Source organism: Chionomys nivalis, chromosome 18, assembly GCF_950005125.1.
Source record: "Chionomys nivalis chromosome 18, mChiNiv1.1, whole genome shotgun sequence".
Lineage (NCBI taxonomy): Eukaryota > Metazoa > Chordata > Mammalia > Rodentia > Cricetidae > Chionomys > Chionomys nivalis.
This window is the reverse complement of record NC_080103.1, coordinates 8,649,387-8,672,711: the sequence shown is the minus strand read 5'-3', so window position 1 is coordinate 8,672,711 and position 23,325 is coordinate 8,649,387. Positions and strand designations below refer to the sequence as shown.

General features: G+C 43.5%; 1 protein-coding gene across 2 annotated transcripts in view; it reads left to right on the top strand.

Annotated features, from left to right (window-relative positions):
* Nucleotides 1-23,325, top strand: part of Snx27 (sorting nexin 27) — a 97,600-nt gene extending 74,275 nt beyond the window's left edge. The window contains exons 6-12 of one of the 2 annotated variants that reach the window (XM_057793434.1): nucleotides 488-566; nucleotides 1,570-1,733; nucleotides 8,250-8,339; nucleotides 17,365-17,514; nucleotides 18,080-18,208; nucleotides 18,846-18,905; nucleotides 19,762-23,325. In XM_057793434.1, coding sequence (XP_057649417.1) covers nucleotides 488-566; nucleotides 1,570-1,733; nucleotides 8,250-8,339; nucleotides 17,365-17,514; nucleotides 18,080-18,208; nucleotides 18,846-18,905; nucleotides 19,762-19,809 — 720 coding nt within the window. In that variant the 3' untranslated portion in view covers nucleotides 19,810-23,325. Of the gene's footprint in view, nucleotides 1-487; nucleotides 567-1,569; nucleotides 1,734-8,249; nucleotides 8,340-17,364; nucleotides 17,515-18,079; nucleotides 18,209-18,845; nucleotides 18,906-19,009 lie in introns of both variants that reach the window. The other variant, XM_057793435.1, reaches the window with a different exon arrangement.

Below are 23,325 nucleotides of genomic sequence, written 5' to 3'. Positions count from 1 at the left end.
CCTCCCGAGTGCTGGGATTAAAGGCGTGCGCCATCACCGCCTGGCAAGTATACTCTTTTTAAGTGATATAAAACACCCATGTTGGGACTTAAGAGATAACTCAGTTCTAAGCTATCCATTGTCTTTTCTGGTTTCTGTGGGCATCCTAATATATGTGGCATTCATTCACACAGACACACATACATACACATTAGTAAAAAGAAGTTCAAAAAATACCTTTGTGCGATTAATTCATATTTGAAAAAAGAACATTGGCACCACAGACAAAATATTGTCAGCTTGTGTTGGGAGATGTTCACAGAGGACAGCTATATTTGGGTTCACATGTATGTATCCATGAGCAGCTTAAGGAGAGCTGAGGGCCATGTAGTTTTTATGAAGCCAGGATGCAGAGTGTTTCCCTTTCCCCTTCTCATGCTTATACCTGCCCCATAGCATTGTCTGAACTTACTTTTTCTGAAACAACTCTCTCATGTTTAAACTTCAGGCTATTGCAGCAAAGGTTGGCATGGACAGTACAACAGTGAATTACTTTGCCTTATTTGAAGTGATCAATCATTCCTTTGGTAAGTGCTAATGGCTGTTACTATATTTTGTTTGGGGGTATTTTATTCTAATACTCGTGGACAGAAACTGCTTTGCCAAAGAAGAGCTTTAGGACTCATAGCTTGCCTTCAGCAAGCAGACTCAGCAGATCTTGCAAAGGATTTCTGATCACTGTCCATCCAGCATCTTCTTTTGTCAGTAGACAGCAACTTTGATTCCAAGGGAGCAGCCATCTTCTTAATATTTTTCTTACTAACTCTCAGTGGCCTAATACACAGATAAAAAGAATTGGTAAGATATCAGTATGCTTAGATTCTAATTTTATCCTTTCTAAGCTTTAACCTCACTCTCTATAAAGGAGAAATAGAACAAGAACCGTCTTTTTCAGTGTTAGAAAGCCAAGAAAGGACTTAGCAAGCAAGTGTAGGGATTAGGAGTAGTAAACTGAGGGTGGTGGAACACGCCACCCGTGGTCCCACTCGGGGGGTGAGGGGAGCCAGGCTCTTCAGATGCTACTCAGAGGATGGCTAGACTGTGTAAATGCCTTGAGGCTTGGGAGTGGATGAGAAAGAAGTACTTTTCCTTTCTGCATAAATAAATGCAGTACATTGAGAATGGCCATTGGAGAGAATCCAGATGCCCAATAACTAGGTAAGAGGAGAGGCTGCTCTGAAGACGTTTGGTGGACTTAGCATGTCCACTTTGATGTTTGTAACTGAGCAGTTCATAGATCAAGCATTTTAACTGAATTTGGAGTTGGCGTCCATTGCAATCATGTTAGCTGGAAGACTTGTCATTCAAGCAATAGATTTCAATCATTTGCTTCACTGGCCAGAGTCTTAGTTAGGAAGGGTAGATTTGGCTGGATATGCAGTTATGTGTTCCTGAGGTAGAGTTTCTTGATGAGTTTGAGCTGACGCTGAAAATAATGGCAGCTACTATGTTAGTCTGCCTTGTACAGCTCTACTTGGGAAGCTCCTAAATATCTCTCTACTTGAGCTTGCTTTATTTTGTCTTCTTCAGTACGTAAGCTGGCACCTAATGAATTTCCTCATAAACTCTACGTCCAGAATTACACGTCAGCGGTGCCCGGCACCTGCCTGACTGTCCGCAAGTGGCTCTTTACCACAGAGGAAGAGGTCCTCTTAAATGACAATGACCTTGCTGTTACATACTTCTTTCATCAGGTGGGTAAATAAGGCTTCCTCCTTTGTCTGTTGGTAGATAGCTGGTAATTTGACAGTTCAGCGTGAATCCTTGAGTCTGAGTAACATTTAAAATACAGTGTATCTTGTTTCATAGGAGATAAAGGCTAGAGCTGTGCCAGAGTGTTTAAAAAGTTCACAGTTTTTAATCAATAAGATGAGTTCAGGGTTTTTAAAGCAGTATTATATATGCTATGTGTCTGGGAAAAGCAAAATATCTGGGTTTTTTTTTTCTTCTGTATTCTCATATAGTCAGCACAAAAGACTTCTGTGGTGTTAGAGGGTATAGTGATTTCTCCCCACCAGCAAGTGTGTGATTCTTCAGTGGATACCACCCCAGGCATCATTAAGTCTAATTTAGTTCTGACACTGTCTTCCTGAAAATATCAAATCTAAAGTTCTTAAACAGCCCCCATTTTAGACCTCGTTACAAGCGCTCTGAAATTACTCAACCCCTGGCTACAAATTGAGGTTCCCATGACCCCTCCCCCACCACACACACTGCTTCTGCTTTGAACAATTTGCTTAAACTGCTCCCAGACCTCAAATAACTTAGTATTACAAATACTACATATATTACAAATACAAATAACTACTGTATTTACAGAGGATATTTTGAAGAACATAAGGCCGGGCGGTGGTGGCGCACACCTTTAATCCCAGCACTTGGGAGGCAGAGGCAGGCAGATCTCTGTGAGTTCAAGGCCAGCCTTGTCTACAAGAGCTAGTTCCAGGACAGACTCAAAAGCTACAGAGACCTGTTTTGGAAAAAAAAAAAAAAAAAAATAGCCTAAAATGGTCTAGAGCATAGGAACTTCCATCTTGGGAGAGCTGGAAGTACACTGCCCTCCTGGCAGATGGATGCCCTCCTGGCAGATGGATGAATTCTCATGTTCCCTGTCCTGCAAACTGGTCATGTTAAGTAATCCAGAGCTCCATCTTTTGGGTCTGTGTGTGTGTGAGAGAGAGAGGTACGTGATACATACACTCAAATGTGGTACAGATACTGTGGTTCAAATGCCCGTACACAAATATGCTGAGGCCAAGGCAGCACACAAGTTCCTTCCTATGTCATTCTCTGTGTTGTTGTCTTGAGACAGGCTTCTTCTTTTTGTTTTTCTTTTTCTTTCTTTGGTTTTTTGAGACAGGGTTTCTCTGTAGCTTTGGAGCCTGTCCTGGAACTAGCTCTTGTCGACCAGGCTGGCCTCGAACTCACAGAGATCCACCTGCCTCTGCCTCCTGAGTGCTGGGATTAAAGGCGTGCACCACCCCTACTCCCCTATCCCTCCAACCCCCCCCCCCCCCTCGACAATCCTTCCCCAGTGAAATAGGATCTTTCACTGAAACAGAAGCTCACCAGTTAGGCTAGGTTGACTTGCCAATGATCTCTTGGGATCTGGCTCCTCCCGTTGATGCTTGGATTACAGGCATACATAGCCTAGCTTTTTTTTTAACATGGGCACTGCAGATTCAAACTAGGCCCTCATGCTTGTAGAGCAAGTACTTACCCACTGTGCCATCTCCCTTCGCGTGTGCATGTGTGTGTAGAGACTTAATATGTGAGTATGACTGAAATATAAGCAACCGTATTAAAATATGATTGGACATAACAGGTTTGGTTTAATGCTGTTAGGTGGAATGGTGATACCCAGCTTGGCCTCTGTACAGCATTCCTTTTTCATAGGGTCCAGGATGCCCTTCATGAATAGGGATCTTGTCATGAGAGGGTTTTGTTTCATTTGGGTACGTATTCCTCTGTAGAGAGTGGTAGTGTGGGTAACCGTATGAGCCTGTGTGTGTGGAGGCCAGAAGTCAACTTTGGGTAGTGTTCTTTTGGAATTATCTACTTTAGTTTTGAGGTGGGGCCACTGCCTCCCTAGCACTGGGATTACGCGCATGTGCTACGCCTGGCTTCCCCCCACCCCCCTTTTGTAGTGTTTATGAGTGGTCTGCCTGTATGTATGTATGTGTACCATATTCTTGCCTGGTACCCAAGTAAACAAAAAGAGGACTTCAGATTCTCTGGATGTTACAGATAGTTTTTGTTGTTGTTGTTTGTTTGTTTTGTTTTGTTTTTTTGAGACCAGACTTTTCTGTAGCTTTGGACACTGTCCTGGAACTAGCTCTTGTAGACCAGGCTGGCCTCAAACTCACAGAGATCCACCTGCCTCTGCCTCCCAAGTGCTGGGATTAAAGGCATGCGCCACCACCGCCTGGCTTTAATGTTACAGATAGTTATGTTACCATTTGGGTGCTGGGAACCAAATATGGCTCCTCTGTAAGAGTAGCAAGTGCTCCTAAACAGTGAGCCATCTCTCCAGTCCTGCATGAAGCTATTTATTTGTATGGTTTCTATGCTCACACAGCAAACAGTTTACCTGAACTCTCTCCCTAGGACCTTCAGAGGGTCTCTTTATAGCCAACTCAAAGATAGACAAGGGAAAATTAGCACAGCCCCTCTAAGGACATTCAGGGCCTGGGAAATGGCTGGTGTGTAAGAGCAGTGGCTCTTGAGTCATAAAGACCTGAGCTCTAATCCTTAACACTGACATTAAAAAGGTGAACATGCATATGAACTCACAGACTGAGGTAGCATACACAGGGCCTGCTCGGGTCTGCACCAGGTCCTCTGTGTGTATTATGGCTTCCAGTTTAGTGTTTTTATGGGATTCCTGAATGTATCAACAGGTTTTTTGGGCTTTTTTCCTTCTGTTTGTTTTTACCAATTCCGATGTATTAGCAGTTTTTGTTTTTCTTACATAATTTATTAGTATCCCTTAGAAGCCTGTTTCTTTTCTAATGAGAGACAGAAAGGGAGTGGATCCAGAGGGGAGGGAAGGGGAGGAATAGAGGGAGGGGAAACTGTAGTCAGGATATATTATGTGAGAAAAAAAATCTTTATTTTGTTTATTTGTTTTTGTTTTTCAAGACAGGGTTTCTCTATGTAGCTTTGGAGCCTGGAATTAAAGGTGTGTGCTACCACCACCCAACTAAAGAAATCTATTTTTAATAAAAGAAAGGGCAGAGCATAGCTGGGCATGGTGGCATAAAACTAATCCTAGCACTCTGGAGGCAAAGGCAGGTCTCAGAATTCCAGGACAGGGGCTGGAGAGATGGCTCTGCGATTAAGAGCATTGCCTACTCTTCCGAAGGTCCTGAGTTCAAATCCCAGCAACCACATGGTGGCTCACAACCATCTGTAATCGATTAAGAGCATTGCCTACTCTTCCGAAGGTCCTGAGTTCAAATCCCAGCAACCACGTGGTGGCTCACAACCATCTGTAATGAGGTCTGGTGCCCTCTTCTGGCCTGCAGGCATAGACGCAGACAGAATATTGTATGCATAATAAATAAATGAATATTTTTAAAAAGAAAGAATTCCAGGACAGCCTGGTACACATAGTGAGTTCCAGGCCAGCCAAGGCTAAATAATAAAATCCTGTCTCAAAAAAACCAACCAGATGGGGACTGAAGAGATGGCTCAGTAGTTAAAAGCATGTACTGTTCTTCCAGAGGACCTGAGTTTGATTCCCAGAACCCTTGTCAGGTAGCTCACAACCACCTATAATTCCAGCTTCAGGGAATCTGACACCATTGGCCTCTTTAAACACCTGCACCCATGTGCATATCTCCCCCTCCCTCTCCCAGACACATATGCATCCACATTTTTTTTTTTTAAGTTTTTCGAGACAGGGTTTCTGTTTGTAACAGTCCTGGCTGTCCTGGAACTAGCTCTTGTAGACCCAGGCTGGCCTTAAACTCACAGAGATTCACCTGTCTCTGTCTTTCAAGTGCTGGGATTAAAAGGGTGCAGCAGCACCACCCAGCTGATTTATTTACTTCTCTGCCCACACGTATGGCCTGCAGGCCAGAAGGGGACACCAGATGTGAGTACTGGGAATTGAACTCAGGACCTCTAGAAGAACAGCCACTACTCTTAACCACTGAGCCATATCTCCAGCCCACCAATGTGATATTTTGTGGAAGAGACAGATGATCAAGATCTTGTCAAACCTAAGTTATGACATAGGACTGGATAGTGAAGATACCTTTGAGGTGAAACTGAAAGCAAAGAACTTCTGGTGGTCCGTATGGCATTTGCTAGATCAGTAGCTGCATACCATGTGCCAGAAGATGTGTTAATCTGTTTAAGTAAGGACACCACATCTGGTACAGCTGCTGCAGGCAGAGTCACGTTTGCTTGAGTTGGCATAGTCAACTGCCATTCTCCGTCATCCACCTGCCTTCTGAATGAGATGCGGAAACCACCTCCCCTACAACTTTCAAGTCCTGGATGGTGGCACAAATTTCTGCAATTCCTCCTGGTACTTAGTACTGGTTTGGGCTCACCATTTCCCTGGTAGGCAATTTCAGAGACTTTCATTTGGCCTTTCCAACCATAATAGCCCTTACTCCACAGGTCAGGGAAGCAATGGGGAATTCTGCCAACTTCCATCTATCCCAATTATACAATATAGAACTGAAGAAATAACCACAGACTGAGTTCTGAAACCTACTGAACCCACTGTGAGTTGGACTTTAGCCAAAACTCTATTAATTACCTGACCTCCATAAGCCCCTACTTTAACTGGAGGGCTACAGTGTTCTTGTTATCTCCAGGAATCAGTGTTCATTTAGAACGAGGATCTAATAGAGCCTGGAATATCCGAATGTTCCCTTTCTCCCAGTGTACAGTTACCCTTGTAAAAGATCTTATGTCTGTCTGGAGAAGGACTGGAGAATGGCTAACTGTAAACCTTTAAGGTATTTTATCAAGTTCCTTCCTCAAGGGAACCAGGCTACCCCTTCATTCAAGGGGTTCTGGGTCTGCAAACTGGTTCAAGTCCGGTATTGGGTCACAGACTGAGATTTCCTCCTGCCAATGTACCCTTTCTTACATTTGTTTGAGAATTTTTCTGCTTATATAAATTGAGCAAAAATGCAGTAGGCTTCTTATCTATTTCAAGTCTGGAAACACTATGGCTGATTAGTTAGTACCAAAGTCCATTCAAGTCGTGCCACCATAAAAACCATTGTGCCTGTGCTGACCATTGCAGGACCATTATGGACCTTTCTTTGCCTGGGCTACCCATTATGGTAACTACCATTACTTTGCCTTTAGTGACCTTGAAGTGGACATTGGCAGGGTGTAATGGGCCACCAACCAGCTCCCAAATAAAGACACAGAGACATATTACTAGTTATGAATGCTCAGCCTTAGCTTACATTTGTCCCACTAGCGCTTACAACTTAATTTAACCTGTTTTCATCTGTGTTTTGCCTCGAGGCTCTTACCTTTCTTTCATTCTGTATGCCCTACTTTCCTGCTTCCTCTGTGTCTGATTGACTGGCAGGTGCCTGACTGGCTGTCCAGGGGCATCTCCCCTTTTCTCTCCCTCATTCTCTCTTCTCTCTCCTCCCGCCTAGAATCCTCCTACTTATTCTTTCTGCCTGCCAGCCCCACCTGTCTCTCTCCTGCTTAGCTATTGGCCATTTGGCTATTTATTAGACTAATTAGGCAAGGTGAACTGGCAACACATCTTTACATAATTAAACAAATGTAACACATCTTTACATAGTTAAATAAATGCAGCATAAACGAGTGCAAAGACTTTTACATAGGTAAAGTATTATTTTGTAACATAAACAAATGTAACACATCCTTCCACAGTTAAAGTAATGTTCCACAACAGCTGGGAATAGAACCCGGAGTTGATCCAGTTTCTTGACTTCAATCTGAACTCATTCTCTTTTCAGAGATTCTGGTAAGCCAGGTGTGGTGACACACATCTGTATTCCCAGAACTCAGGTCTGAGGCAGGAGAAATATGAGTTAAAGACCAGTCTAGTCTACATGGTGATCTCCAAACAGGCCTGAGTGAGAAACTTTCTCAAAAAAAAAAAGAAGTAAAACTATTAGAAATGATTTTTATCTTATTGTTACAACATCCTTGATTGCCGCTATTATTCTATTCCTTCCTCATTTCTGTGTGTATGCACATGTACAGATCCATATCTATCTCTATATGTATGCAAATATATCTGTACACATATGTGCGTGCACCTATTTGGAGAGAGAGAACAAACATGCTTATTTTAGCTCCATTGCCTTAAGTTCAGCAGGTCTATTTCCTAAATGTATTTAGGCCACACCTATTTCTGTTCCTGACTTCATCTGGAGACACTTTCTTACTCAGCGCGCCCAGGGGTGCCTGCCTCTGGCTTCCCCGTAACCATGGTTACAGCTGCTTCTCTTCTGACTGCACATTGCACACTTGCACTTGGTTGTGTCATTGTTACCTTTAATAGATAATGTGTTTAAGTTTGCTCTTGACAAGAGAGTTCTCACATGCACCCTCCTTAAATACTAGTTACTCTAGTAAATACACCTGTGTGATGGCATTCACTCTGCAGCGATGATGGGGGGCTCCAGGTGAATGCAAGCTTTTCTGAAAATGCACCTGCATAATTTTCTTTCTCGGCCTTTGCTTTGTGATAGGCTGTTGATGATGTGAAGAAAGGTTACATTAAAGCAGAGGAGAAGTCTTACCAGTTACAGAAGCTGTTTGAACAAAGGAAAATGGTCATGGTAAGTCTGCGTCCAAATACTTTGATAAAATACCCTCATTACCTCTTAAACTTCTTGTCCTAGTCAGTTTTGAAAGGTACCACAACCTGTTCAGAGGCTTGATTAATTAATAGAGGGAGCCTATAGACTTTGATGCAAAATCCCTTTGTATCTCCCCATTAATTACATCAGAAACTTAGATTATTATAATTCAGTACATAATGTTGTTAATAATAACCAAACAGTATTCTTTTGTATGGAGATGTCATAAGACAAAACTGGGAATAGTGATCCAGTCTGTAATCCTAGCACTCTGGAAGTGGGGATGGGAAGACAAGGTTGTCTTAGCTGACTAGTGAGTTTAAGGGTCACATGAGTCCTGTCTCGGACCAGCACCAGAGTGATGTCTAAAACAATATGGGCTGCAGAGTTGGCTCCGTGGGTAAGAGCCCTTGTTGATGTTGCAGAGGATCTAAGTTTGATTCCCAACACCTACATGGCTGCTCACAACCGTCTGTAATTTCAGTTCTAGAGAATCTGATGCCCTCTTCTGACTTTCTTGGGCAGTAGGCACACACATGGTGTACTTGTATGCAGGCAAAACACTCATACACATAAAATAAATAAATCTAAAAAAATCCTTAACATTATAATATAAATATTCTGTAAGAACCTAGTATTTGTATTTTTTTTAAAAGCTTTTAGTATTTATCTATTCTAGAGCATGTCTTAGTCCTAGAGCTTGGTATGTATCCAGGCTGGCCTCAAACTCTCAGTGTAGACCCGGTTAGCCTTGAGCTTATCTTGGATTTCCTATTTCAGCCTCCCGTGTGGTGAGACTACAGTTAGGTTTTTAACATTAACATTTAGTTTAGTTATGAGTTAGCAAAGTCATTACTTTTACAACTTATTTTTTCCATTTGTTTAGATAGTTATGCTCAGTAGAGCTTTTTTAATGTGTGATTTCCTAGAATTGTATTTGATTTAGATACTACTGGCTTCGTGTATTTAAATCTAAATTGGAAATTTAAAAAATTTATTTAAATTTATCTTATATACATTCATCTGAAGGTGACAGATCCCTTCGAACTGGAGTTACAGACAGTTGTGAGCTGCCATGTGGGTGCTGGGAATTGAATCTGGGTCCTCTGAAAGAGCAGTCAGTGCTCTTAACCACTGAGCCATCTCTCCAGTCTCTAAACTTGATTATTTAAAATTCATTCCTTTGGTTACACTGGCCACATTTTAAGTGTTAAGTAGTTAGATGTGGCCAGTGGCTGCCATGTTGGACAGTACATGGATAGATCATTTTCAGCATTGCAGGAAGTTCTGTTGGATAGCACTATCTAACATGTTCTTTAAATGTTTTAAAGTTAATTTTTATTTTGTATCTGCTGTAAATACAGTGACCGTTTTAAAAAAAAAACTAGTAAAAAATAATAAAAATAAAATGTAAAGAATACAAAAATTTCAGTCTTTATAAATTTATAGTTATATATTTATAATATCATTATATAATTATATATAATATAGTTATAAATATATAAATTTATCAATTTCTCTCTTGGCAGATCACTTATAACTGTAATTTTTTTGGGGGGGGGGATTTTTCGAGACAAGGTTTCTCCATAGCTTTTGGTGCCTGTCCTGGAACTAGCTCTTGTAGACCAGGCTGGCCTTGAACTCACAGAGATCCGCCTGCCTCTGCCTCCCTAGTGCTGGGATTAAAGGCGTGTGCCACCACCGCCCGGCTATAACTGTAATTTTTGCAGTATTCCATGTGTGTCACACAGGACAGTAGGTGCATTAGTAATGATTCTGATACATTACGTGAATTATTTTTTTATCTTCTGTGTACTCATCCATTTAAGTTAATTTAATAGGGCCAGGTATGGTGGTATACACCTATAATGTCAGTCTTCAGGAAGCTAAGGCAAAGGGATTGTTATTTAGAACCAACCAGGCTATCTATCGAGTTTCAATTTGAGGTCAGCCTAATCACATAGACCATGTCTTGACTTCATTCATCGCCCCCAGATACATACACAGAGAACCATTAAGTTAGAAGGTAAATACGGTCAGCATTAATCTTAGCTCATAGCCTTACATCTAGAAAAGATAGCTGTCTTATCACTTACATGATAAAAAATAATCTCTTTTCCATAGAAAATCACTAGAAATACAGGAACTATTTTACCAATACATACAAGCAAACTAAAATAGAAAATCAAAAATCTTATAATTAAATATTGGCATGATTTTGGCTAAGGCAATTTTTCTGTCTATGAAATAACATTTTAAAACACAACTGTTCTTTAAGATTCTAGCACTGGGGGGCTGGAGAGATGCCTCAGCAGTTAAGAGCATTGACTCTTCTTCCAGAGGTCCTGAGTTCAATTCCCAGCAACCACATGGTGGCTCACAACTATTTATAATAAAATCTGGTGCCCTCTTCAGGGGTGCAGGTACACATGCAGGCAGAGTATTATATTCATAATAAATAAATAAATAATTTTTAAAAAAAATATTAGCACTGGGACCACGTGTGATGGCACACACCCACAGATCACTGTGAGTGTGAGGCCAGCCTGCATAGGAACTCCAGGCCAGCCAGAGCTACTTATTGAGGTCTTCTTTCAAAAAAAATAAACAAAAATCCATTGTCCTGGGAGTTGGAGAGATGGCTCAGTGGTGAAAAGCTCTGGCTACTCTTGAAGAGGACTGAGGGTCAGGTTCCAGCGCCCACATCAGCAGCTCACAACTATCTAACTGCATGCAGGTCAGGGGATCTGATGCCTTCTGCCCCCACAGCACCAGGCACACATGCGGTATATAAGCATACATACAATAAAAGTAGAAAATATATTTTAAAAAGCATACTTGGAAGCTGGGCAGTGGTGTACACCTTTAATCCCAGCACTCAGGAGGCAGAGGCAGGTGGATCTCAGTGAGTTCTAGGCCATTTTGGTCCACAGAGCGAGTTCCAGGGCAGCCAGGGCTGTTACACAGAGAAACCCTGTCTCAAAAAAAAAAAAAAAAAAAAAAAAAGGAAAGAAAGAAAAAAACATACTTAAGATTGTGAAACCTGAAGAGCTTCAGGATCTCAATTCGAGTGGGGAGACTTGGCTCCCAGGGTTCCTCCATATTTCCATTAGACCTTTGGTTTGACCTTAGACAGGTGAGCTGGGAGAGCACAGAATTCTTTAGAATGGACCCTTCGCCCATTCACCTGAACTGTACTGCTCTGTTAGGTACTACACCTCTCTCTTATTAACTACTGAACATTTATAAAATGTCCTTTACTATACTTTTCCTCTTTCACCCAAGTGGTCACTTACCTAAGTCATATGTAATATTTAGCTATTCAAAATAGAGAATGGACAGAATAATTCTGTGTGCTTGCTTTGTTTTTAGGCGAGGCCTCCTACCCAGGCTAGGGTTTTACTTGCTATCTAGCCAAAGCTGGTCTTGAACATCTTCTCACTTCCATCTCCCAGGTTCTAGTATCAGAGATGCAGACACTGTGCCTAGCTTTAACGTTTGTTTTTTTAGATATATGTTGTCAATGTTAGAAAATAAAAACTTACCTTTTCTAATTTTAAATTCATGTAAAGTGTCAGTGTTTCTTTTTTTTAAGTTTGCTACAAATGCAGCAATATTAGGATTGTATACCTAAGATTGTGTACCTAAGAAATAATACCAACCCGAGAATCTCCGAAGACCGGGTCCCTGTAAGACTGTATCTGACTTCCTGTCAAGGACATGAGTGCCCTTCGTTTCCCTTAAGATTATCTTTAGAATTTAGGCCAATAAGGACTGTCTTTGAAGGTCTTTTGCTTTCAGGAGTGACATTGTTGAATCCAAGGATAAGAAGAGGAGATTTGGTCTGTGCTGGTCCATTCTAGACTGGTTATGAAGTATTAGCCCCATTTTATAAAGTACACTCAGTGCAGTCCTTACCCAGTATCCTAGTTACTTTTCTTGCTTATTGTGACCAAATACTAGACAAGAAGTGATGTAAGGGAGGAAAAAGTTACCCTGGCTTACAGTTAGAGAGGACCTAGTCCATCCATCATGGTGACAGGAGTGAGAGACTCCCTTAGGGACCCACTTCTTCCAGCAAGGTCTGCCTCCTGAGCTTCCTTCCACAGCCAGCTGGGGACCAAGTGTTCAAACCCATGGGCCTGTCTGAGTCATTTACATTCAAACCAGTTTGTAGGATCATGTGACTCGTCAGAGTAGAGCTGGGGTTAGGAGTGGGGTTAGAACTGCCGCTCATGTTGCATGTTTCCCCGGAGTCAAGGGAGAGACGGTGCCCTTTACTTCCAGGCGACATTTTTCCAGTGAGAGAGGCCCCAGGAATAATATTTTCTTAATATCACAGAGCTTTCAGAATATGCAGAGGTCCATGTCTCTTCTGGTGGCTTTTTCTTAATCTTTGCCTTTATCTGCATGCTGCTTTTTTAAAAAAAAAAAAAAGAAAAGAAAAGAAAAGAAAGAGGGCCTGGGTATGGTGGACCAAGTTTGTGATTCTAGTACTCATGACAGAGACAGAAACAAGTTTAAGGCTAGTCTGGTGTACTTAACCTGCTCCAGGTTATCCTACCTGACCACATAATAAGACCCTATCTGAAAGACAAAAAATCTGTACAGTAAAATGCCCTATTAGGAATATACAGATATGTTTGTCAGAACAGCAGAAGACAATTCTCAATGAATTTCTTTTATGTCGTGTTGTCTGAGGGTTTCTGTCCTGCCCAGTTTCCACAGTCGTTAGGTCCCAAAGAATCACACAGAAGTTTACATTAGTTATAAACTGATTGGTCCATTAACTTCTTCTTATTAACTCTTATAACTTATATTAACCCATTATTCTTATCTATGTTAGCCACATGGCTCAGTACCTTTTTTAGCGGGGCAATCACATCATTCTTCTTCTGTGGTTGGGACAGAACTGGGGAGGAATGGGCTTCCTCCTTCCCAGAATTCTCATGTTGTCATAGACCTGCCTCTACTTCCTGTCTGTTGTCCCACTTATACTTCCTGCCTGGCTACTGACCAGTCAGCGTTTATTTAAGACATAATTGATAGAATATAGACAATTGTTCTGCACCAGTGTCAACTTTTTTTTTGTGAAAGAACATGCAGAACTCATCTTCAGGTTCTGTGACACCCACCTGCATTACAGGTTCTGAAGCACCCTTGAGCAGAATAGCTGTGTGTGAGCCTGTCAGTATTTCTTTTTTTTTTTTGTTTGTTTTGTTTTGTTTTGTTTTTCGAGACAGGGTTTCTCTGTGGTTCTGGAGCCTGTCCTGGAACTAGCTCTTTTAGATCAGGCTGGTCTCAAACTCACAGAGATCCACCTGCCTCTGCCTCCCGAGTGCTGGGATTAAAGGCGTGCACCACCACCGCTCGGCTCAGCATTTCTTTTTAAAGATTTACTTATTATGTATACAGTGTTCTGCCTCCATGTATGCCTGCAGGCCAGAGGAGGGCACCAGATCTTATTACAGATGGCTGTGAGCCACCATGTGGTTGCCCAGAATTGAACTCAGATCCTCTGGAAGAGCAGCCAGTGCTCTTAACCACTGAGTTATCTCTTCAGCCCCCACCTGTCAGCATTTCTAATGACTGTGTTAGGAGTATGGCTTGGATTGGATGTTGGGAGCCTGGGTTCAGGGCACTCTTTTTCCTCTACCATTTTATCCTAAGTTTCTAAGCACTCAGAGAAGCTGAAAGGATGGCACATGTACCACCTGCTACACTGGCTGGCTGTCCTCACCTTATAACCTGCATGCTTTGTTTGGCTCTGTCTTGTACTGGAGTTTTTGTTTTTTTTATTTGCTTCCCTCTCCGTAATGCTGAAGGTTGAAACCAGGACTTCACACGTGTTTGGCAAGTATTCTTTCACTGAGCTAATCTCCCAGTCTCTACTCTGGAAGTTGTTTTTGTTTTTAATGTGTGTTTGTCTGCTTGTCTGTATGTGTACCATGTGCATGCAGTGCCCAAAGAATCTAGAAGAGGTTGTCATATCTTTTGGAGCTAGAGTAATAGACAGTTGTGAGCCCTGCAGTGGTGGTGCTGGAGACCAGACTTTGATCCTCTGCCTGCGCAGCAACTGTTCTTAAATGCTGAGCTATCTCTTTAGCTAGCACCCTGCTCTAGAGTTTTTAAAAGTAATTTCCAGATCTGTCATTTCATAACCATTCCTTTTTGTACTCCAAGTGGGTGTACTGCCACTCCTTGAGCTCTTAAGACATTTTTTTGTTTTGTTTTGTTTTTCGAGACAGGGTTTCTCTGTAGCTTTGGAGTCTGTCCTGGAACTAGCTCTTGTAGACCAGGCTGGTCTCGAACTCATGGAGATCCACCTGCCTTTGCCTCCCAAGTGCTGGGATTAAAGGTGTGTGCCACCACCGCCCAGCTCTCTTAAGGCATTCTTGAGAGCAAAATGATTAAGTCCTTTGGCTAATAATAATGGAGCTTTAAAAAGATTTTTAACTACTGAGCAGTGGTGGCCCACACCTTTAATTCCATCATTCAGGTGGCAGAGGCAGGCAGATCTCTTGTGAGTCTACAGAGTGAGTTACAAGACAGCCATGGCTACACAGAGAAACTTTGTTGGGTGGTGGTGGCACACGCCTTTAATCCCAGCACTTGGGAGGCAGAGGCAGGCAGATCTCTCTGAGTTCAAGGACAACCTGGTTCCAGCCAGGACTACACAGAGAAATTTGTCTTAAAAAGGAAAACAAAAACAAAAAAAATTTAAATTATCATTTATTAATTATACAATTATGCATTAAATTCTGTGCTTAAACATTTTATATTTGATGTTAACAAATAATATTATGACATAGTTGCTATTATTCTTTCCACTTTATAGAGTAAGAGACTAAGGGCCTGGATTGAGTAGCTTGTCTAAGGTTCTATAGCTAGGAAATGATGCAGTTTGAGTTCCAGCGCAAGGTGATCTGAGCCAGCCCAGTGACCCAGTCACTCCCCTCTCTGCTCTATCCCCAGGCCTGTTACTGGTTATAGCTCAGAAGAGTTTCTGCCCATTCCAGAGCACCTGCCTCTTGTCATATTTGCCTGTATGTAGCAGGCTTTGCTCTTCTTCTCATAGTGCTAGAGTAGCAACCTACATCTGTGTCCGTGGGCACAGGAAGGACAGTAAAAAGGGCAGAGGTGGGTGGAGTGTGACGGTGGGAGGACGAGGGGAAACAGGCTCTTCTGAACTCACCTGCCTCCGTTTTCGTTTTTTCCTCTGTTCTTCTTCATTGTAATTTCCCATCTTTTCACTTATTTTACTGAAGAAGAATATAAAGTAGGCAAGGTGAAGCCGGGCGGTGGTGGCGCACGCCTTTAGTCCCAGCACTCAGGAGGCAGAGGTAGGCGGATCTCTGTGAGTTGGAGGCCAGCCTGGTCTACAGAGTTCTAGGACAGGCTCCAAAGTTACACAGAGAAACCCTGTCTCAAAAAACAAACAAATAAACAAAAAAGTAGGCAAAAAACCAAAAATGTGATCCCTTTCTCCCTGGACCCTGAGCCCCTAATAGCAGTAGCAGAGCCGCAGATGCCTGGTGTCCTTTGTTGTGCTTGTGTTATCTCTTGGTAAGAGAGAAGGCAGCTAGGCTCTCAAGTGCTGAAGTCACCTAGGGTGGTGCCCTGGTCTTCTGTGACTTCCTGTGCGCGTGTGGGAGTAATCCAGTATGCTTATTTCCGAGGCAACCCTTTGAAGGACACCAGCTCAGAGATTGTGAATCTTATTTCCTCCTTCATCCCCCTTTGTCTGCGCGCTTTCGTGTTCTGTCCATGTGTCTTCTCACCTTGGAATTGGGAGTTGAATCAGAGACCAAGGGTAACAGTAGATCAGGAGCAAGGCCAAGTGAGCTTCAGAGTTCACAGGCGTCTCTGGATTAACCTTGAGAGGATCATGTATTTGTGTATTTGGGTCCAGATGCTGTACAAGGAGGCTCACGGTCTTAGTTTTCTCTGTGCTGCTATGATGAAATGCCCTGACAATCAGTGGAAGGTTTATTTGAGTTCGTAGTTCAGGCTGTGGGACTTGAAACAGCTCGTCCCAGCACACCCGCACAGTCCATAGCACGCATGCCTGCTCAGCTCACCTTTCCCCTTTAGACAGTCTAACACCAAAGCCCGGCAGTTGTGCTGCTCGCATTTAGGCTGGGCCTCCCACATCAGTTTATTTATTTATTTATTTTTAGTTTTTCGAGAAAAGGTTTCTCTGTAGCTTTGGAGCCTGTCCTGGCACTAGCTCTTGTAGACCAGGCTGGCCTCGAACTCACAGAGATCCGCCTGCCTCTGCCTCCCGAGTGCTGGGATTAAAGGCGTGCGCCACCACCGCCCGGCTCCCACATCAGTTTAAACATGTAACCCCACCTCCACCACAGACGTGCCCATGGACAGCTCAGTCTAGACAGTTCCTCACGGAGCCCCTTTCTCAGTCGGCTTTAGAATGTGTTGAGTTGGCAATTGAAACTAGCTACCACACTTACATACTTGAGACTTGTAACAACAGAGTCACTTAGGAATTCATTGATGGTGAAGAAAGGAAAGTCTAGGGATCTGGTCTGATTGTTCCATTTCTGACAAATAACCTCACTCTGGGTTCTGTAGAGTGACAAGAGGACGAGCTGGGCCATGGGTGTGAGCTGTGTAGTAGTTTAGTCTCCATCATTAAGATCGGTGTAACTTGGTTAGTAAAGATGGGTAGACTAGATTCCCGTGCCTGAAGTGCACTGGAGGGAGAGGACCACACTGGCTGCCGTCAGGAGTTCCTTTCTGAAGCTGGTGGTCTTGACAACAGTGTCTTTCCTGTCTCTTTAAGTGAAGAACTGGTGTTAGGAGGGTGGCGGTAGAAGCTAAGAATGGGATAGAGGAGTGCACAGAGGCCTGACCCAGCGCAGGGACAAATGCGAGTCAGAAGCCAGGGCTTTGGGCAGTTTCGGTGAAATACTCTTGTCCATCCAGTAACTCTGCATTGTGCCTCAGTGTCTTTGTGACATGGTTTTCACTTTTGTTTATTTAGTACCTCAACATGCTAAGGACTTGTGAGGGCTACAATGAAATCATCTTCCCACACTGTGCCTGTGACTCCAGGAGAAAGGGGCACGTTATCACAGCCATCAGCATCACGCACTTTAAGCTTCATGCCTGCACTGAAGAAGGGCAACTGGAGGTAGGCGTTTCCTTGGGGCTGGGCCAGGAGCTCTATGATACTTTCTGTGTTTTAGATCCTCTTTGTGGGACAATTGAAATCAAAACTGTGTTGATAATCAGTGAATCCATATTGATCCTTACTTCATTGACTCCTTACACCAAATTATTCATTTTGATTATTGTATGGTGGGTGTGTGTGTGCACATGCGTGTGCATGTGAGTGTGCGTGTGCATGTGTGTGTATGCTTTCGTTCATGTATGTGAGTGGGCATGCATGTGTGTATATGTGTGTATGTGTGCGTGCGCGTGTTGTATGTGTGCATGCACACATGCATGTCATGGTGCATTTGTGGAGGTTTTAAGACGACTTTGTGCTAGAGTCTTTTTCTCTTTTTCCACCTTTGTTCGGGTTCTGGGACTCAAACTCAGGTCACCTTGCCCAGCAAGCACTTACCCACTGAGCCACTGTCCCAGCCTCGGTTTCTCTTGTCCCAGCCTTTCCCTGAAGCGCTAGTGTTTCTCTGTCAGAATGCCTTTGCCTCAGCTAGTCTGTAGTCCTTACTCAGATGTTCTTGGCTGTCTAGAACCAGGTAATAGCATTTGAATGGGAGGAAATGCAGCGATGGGACACAGATGAAGAAGGGATGGCCTTCTGCTTTGAATATGCACGAGGAGAGAAGAAGCCTCGATGGGTTAAAATCTTCACACCATATGTGAGTGGGAGATGGGGGCACAGGGGAGAGAGAGTGGACTTTAAGTAAATCCTAGTGGGAACTAAAGGGAAAAGCGCATGAATCTGGGGCTCTAGGAAGCAATGAAGTTATGATCTCAGAGAATTCTTTCTCTCCATTGTCTTGCTATAGTTATTGTTTGTTGGGTTTTTTTTTTTTTTTGGTTTGTTTGTGACAAGATCTCACAATGAAGCCATGGTTGGCCTGGGACTTGCTAATGTAGACCAGGCTGGCTTTGAGCTCAAATCCACCTGCTTCTGCCTTCTGAGTGCTGGGATTAAAGATGAATGCCATCACAGCCTGGTTTCTCTGGAGTATTTCTATAACCCTGAACACATACTTTATTCCTTTACTTTATTCCTTTGTTGATAGCCATAAGATCAAAAGGAATAGTTGTTTTGTCCAGCTGGGATTGTGAAATTTGCATCCATATGTCATAGTCACCACTAGGAGGAGCTCGAGAACAATAGATTGCCAGGTCTGTGTTTATGGTTCACAGCAGGATCTTTTTCTGTCCTGGGTGGGTTTGGTAGGTGGAGTGATAGATCTGAAGTTCAAAGGCGAGGTCTTGTGTTTGCTCTTGGGAAGTCAGTGAGTATTGCTACCTTTTTTTTTCCAGTTCAATTACATGCATGAATGCTTTGAGAGGGTATTCTGCGAGCTCAAGTGGAGAAAAGAGGTAATTGTAAAGAATTCTTGAATTAATTTCCTCATCTTCTTATTTAAAATTTATAGGTCCATGACCAAATACTGGGACCCTCACCTCCATTTCTGTCTTTCTAGGAATATTAGTTAGAGACTGATTGTCCCATGTGAGCCAGGACATTCTCCCAGCAAGGCTGGCCTCTGGATGGTGAATGGGCTATGCACAAAGCCCTGCTTCTCCCCTTGTGTAGGGGTGGACACTGGCTGCAGGCTCTCCCACCTCTCATGGCTTCATGGACCCTCTTCTGCCTGTTTGTTTGATTTTTATTGTTGTTGTTGTTTTAATCAAATAACCCTCCATGCTGTTCCTGACCCAGGAGAGCACCTGCCCTGAGTTTTAGCCGTCTGCCTGGATAAGTCACAGTAGGGTCTTTCTTCACTAACCAAGAACATACATGTGGGGGAAATTTGTTGCACTGTTGTTTATAGTATCCGTGCTGGAGCAGAATTTAGAAGACTTAGCTACTTAAATTCTCAGAGAAAATCAGGAAATCAAAAAAAGGTCCAGTCAGTCATGCGGAAGTTGATGTTCTTGCTCTAGTAGAAAGAACACTGGGCCCTGAAAGTCACCTGGGATTTCTCCTGCTTCTTTGGTCTGTGATTTTGGGCAAAGCAACTTCCTTAGATCTGAATTGTCTCTTGTAAAACAGGAAGACTAAGCCAGGTGGTGGTAGTGAGAGAGAGTTCTCTGTGCTCAAGGAGGCTGTGGTTCTGGATGGGAAGCTGGTCAAGCTGTCCGCTAGGCTTGCTGCTCCAGTTCTGTCTGAGGATTGTCTCCAGATCGGAGGCCACGCTGCTCCTCAATAACTCTTCTTTTTTTTTCCTTTCAGAATATTTTCCAGATGGCGAGGTCACAGCAGAGGGATGTGGCCACCTAGCCTTTCCTCATCCCATCCCTTCTCCTTGCCCTCATCCTCTTGGCCCTCTTGTCTCCCATGTCAGACAGTAACCATTAACACAAAAGAAGAAAAAAAGGTCGTTATATCCCAAAGTCCTAAGCTAAATATTAATAACTCCCTGTGAACTTCACGTCTCTGGAACTGAGCTGGTAGAGAACAGCTGGTTGATAGTGCCAGAAGTCCACTGAGATCAGACAGAAGTAAGCCCAACCAACTCACCAAAGGCACCCTTGTCGTTTCCCCAGGCCTCGTACCAACAAACTCTCCTGTACTATATTTTTAAAACTGGAACTATGAACTCCATCCGTTTGCACTGTTCGAGCATATATATGTATGTATGTAAAAAATTATATATACACAAATTAGCTGCACGTATATACATATATATTTCTTTTTAAATTTCCTATTGATGGCAGTACCTTTTTTAGCTTGTGTTTTTACACACCTTTCACTGAATTCATGACCTCTCTCTTGCTCTCTTTATTTTGAAACAAACTTTAAAAAGGAAAAAAAAAATTACAGGGAAAATACCTCTCCTCATGCAGGACTCAGAAAGTTTACAACCTGCTTGGTTCCCCCCTTTTTTTGTGTTGAGTACAGTTTCTGGCTATTGGTTTGCCATAGAGTCCGAGGAGCAAGGAATGTATGTCTTTATCTTCAAGAGGGTGCTGAGGAGGAGAAAGGCTGTTTCTCAAGAGCAACTAGGCTGCAGGTCTACAGGGAGTCTAAAGACCTATGGTCTCCATTCCAAGTCATTGTGACTGACTAGTCCATTCTGCATCTCCTTCCTGTTTCTTTCGGGCCTTTTATATGCTTCCTTTCAACTGGCCCAAAACAGAGATGAGGGTAGTGTCAGGGAGCTGTCACCATAGGAAACTTCTCTTCTGCGACAGGGACAGTATGAGAAACATACGGAGGGAAGGAAGGAAGCAGTGCCTCATGTTTATAAGGGTTTACCTCCTCCGTTCCTGTCGAGTAACTACCTTTATTTTACGCCCTCCATGACTTCCTTAAGCAGTTTTGTGGGGAGGGAGTGACTTGGGGAAACTTAGAGTCTGGGTCTCTGTCAACCAAATCATAGTCCTGTTCATGCCAGCTCAGGGCCAGGAAGAAGTGGAATGTGCTTGATTTCAGTTGGTCTCCACTCTTTGCTTCAAAGGGGACTGGAGAGAAGTCTCTCAGAGTTCTTCATCTGGGGCTAGATTGGGCCTCAGTGGGCAGAGTGCTTGCCTGGTGTGCACAAAGCCCTAGGTTCCACCCCAGCACAGCATAAATCTGGGTGTGGTGGTGCACACCTGTAATCTCAGCACTTAGTCAGAAGTTCAAGCCCATCCTGAGTTCAGGGTTATCCTTGATTCCATGAGACCCTGTCTCAGAAGTAGAAGAGGTCCTTGTCTTCCCTTGCATATGGACTTCTAGGACCTAAGAACTACATTAGGGGCACAGGCCAGGGCTGGCACTAGGGTAATATTCTCAGACCTTGAGTTCCTGCTTCCCCACTGTACCTTCCAAATAGAAGCCTCCATAGGCTGGCATCTGGGCTTTATACAGCTGGAAGGCAGCCGGAATTGGGTGTTGTTGGTAGTGTTGGGTTTGGTTTAAAACTTCATACTGCTTTCATACTGATTTTGCAGATTACTAGGAGACCACTTTTCTGTCTCTATTATTCTGGCAGCCACTTGTCCCAGGAAGGTGTGAACCTTTTAGGACAGCCTATTCCTTCCTTCAGCAAATCTGTGGGACCACGGAGTATAAAATATAAGAGTGGTGAGTGTTTAACGTTGGAGAGGGTGGTACTTGATTTGAAGGCTTTGATCCAGGATCAACTCTTCCTTCTGGCTTTAATCCTTAGTCTGAGTACCTTAAAAGTAGATGCATTGATTTCTACTCCAAGGTACTTTGGAGGTCATCTTTGTTCAAACTGTAAAAATAGCAACAGTGTGCTCCTGTTCCCTCAGTGAGAGAGGCATGAAGGAGTCTACTCAACAGCCTTCTAGAGAAGAGACAGGGTTTTTTGGAGGTCTCTAAGTATGAGCCCCAAAGGTGTTGGCCTGTTAACAGAATCTGTGTAGGAGCAGCCTACTTGAGGCAGTCTCATAGCTGCAGCAAGGAGACGGGAAGGGGGAGACCCAGAGGGCTCAGAGTGGGGCTCCAGTCATGGAGGCAGAGGCCACCACGGCCAGAGACCCACAGCATCCAGCCCCTTTGCATGAAGCAGTGTTAGATGTAACTCTACCCCATCTGCCCATTTCCCTGCACTCTTTCTTCAGTCCCTACTATGTTTTGTAGTCCTGGCTTCTGCCCAGGGTGGCATCTGTCTCCCAGTCTTCTTTTGCAGTTTGTCTCTGAGAAAGGGAATCCGCCTCCCCATCTTCCTGCTCTCCCATTGTCTCCTCCATGTTGAGTTTCTATGAGACAAAAATTCAAAAGATTTTTATGGACCCTGAGAAACCTGACCCATAGGAAGCTTTGTTTGGGTAGTGCTTTGAGCTTGCTGCTCTTTGTATTTTTATCCTGGTGCCCATTTTCCTGCCCTCCCCATGCCGAGGCCTAAGCTCAGCACAGCTACATATACTTTAGTGCTCAGGGCAGCTCCGAGGCCTGGACAGAGCTCTCAGGGAGGAACGAGATAAATATTCCAGCATCCTCTTGCCTGGCCCATTTAGTTTTATCCTTTAGTTACCTGGGCCAGTAGCTTTGAGTTACCCCTTTTATAGCCCCAACCCCATGCTTGGAGCAGCAAAGTAGGGCACTGAGAAGAGGGGACACCTCTTTCATCTCAGAATTTCCAGCTTAAGGGCCAGCTCTTAGAAAGCCGCTTTCTTAAAGGGACCTGCATGCATATGAGTTGACCTGAAGTCTCCCGGACTGGAGGGTCTCCCTGTCTCCTGTCCATTAATATGTCTGGGGTTGGCCTCAGCACATGGCGGCTCCTTCGCCAGTTTCGTGGGTTACTTTAACTTCGTTTTGGAGGAGGGAGAGCGTGGCCGAATACCCAGAACTAGTGGGAGGGAGAATGCTTCTTTAGCCCCCCACCTTGGTTTCCTCTTAATCCAACCTGAGTGCATCTGCCAGGCTCCCTCTACCTAGACCGCAGCAGCTTTTTCAGCAGTAACTGAGGTGTACGGAAACTGGGCTCTAGGAAGGAACAAGACTGAAGAGGGGCTGACTCTGGTAGGAGTACCTGGCCAGCTGCTAAACATGGGCGCCAACTCGATATCAGGCCCCCTTTTAAGCCAGTGAGCTGGGCTTCAGTTTTTCCCAGGCCATGCATCCTTTTAATTTATTTGAGAGAAACTCTAATTGTATTTTCACTGCAGTATCTTGTATTTTTATTTGTGATCTATGAAATGTGAAGAGAAAATGCAGAGACCACACTGGCTCCAGTGTTTCTCCAGCCCCTGCTCTAGAGCTAACCACTCTAAGATTGTTTGGTAATGTCACTTAGTGTAATTAATTGTAACATATTCTTTTAAATAAATTGATTTATTGATG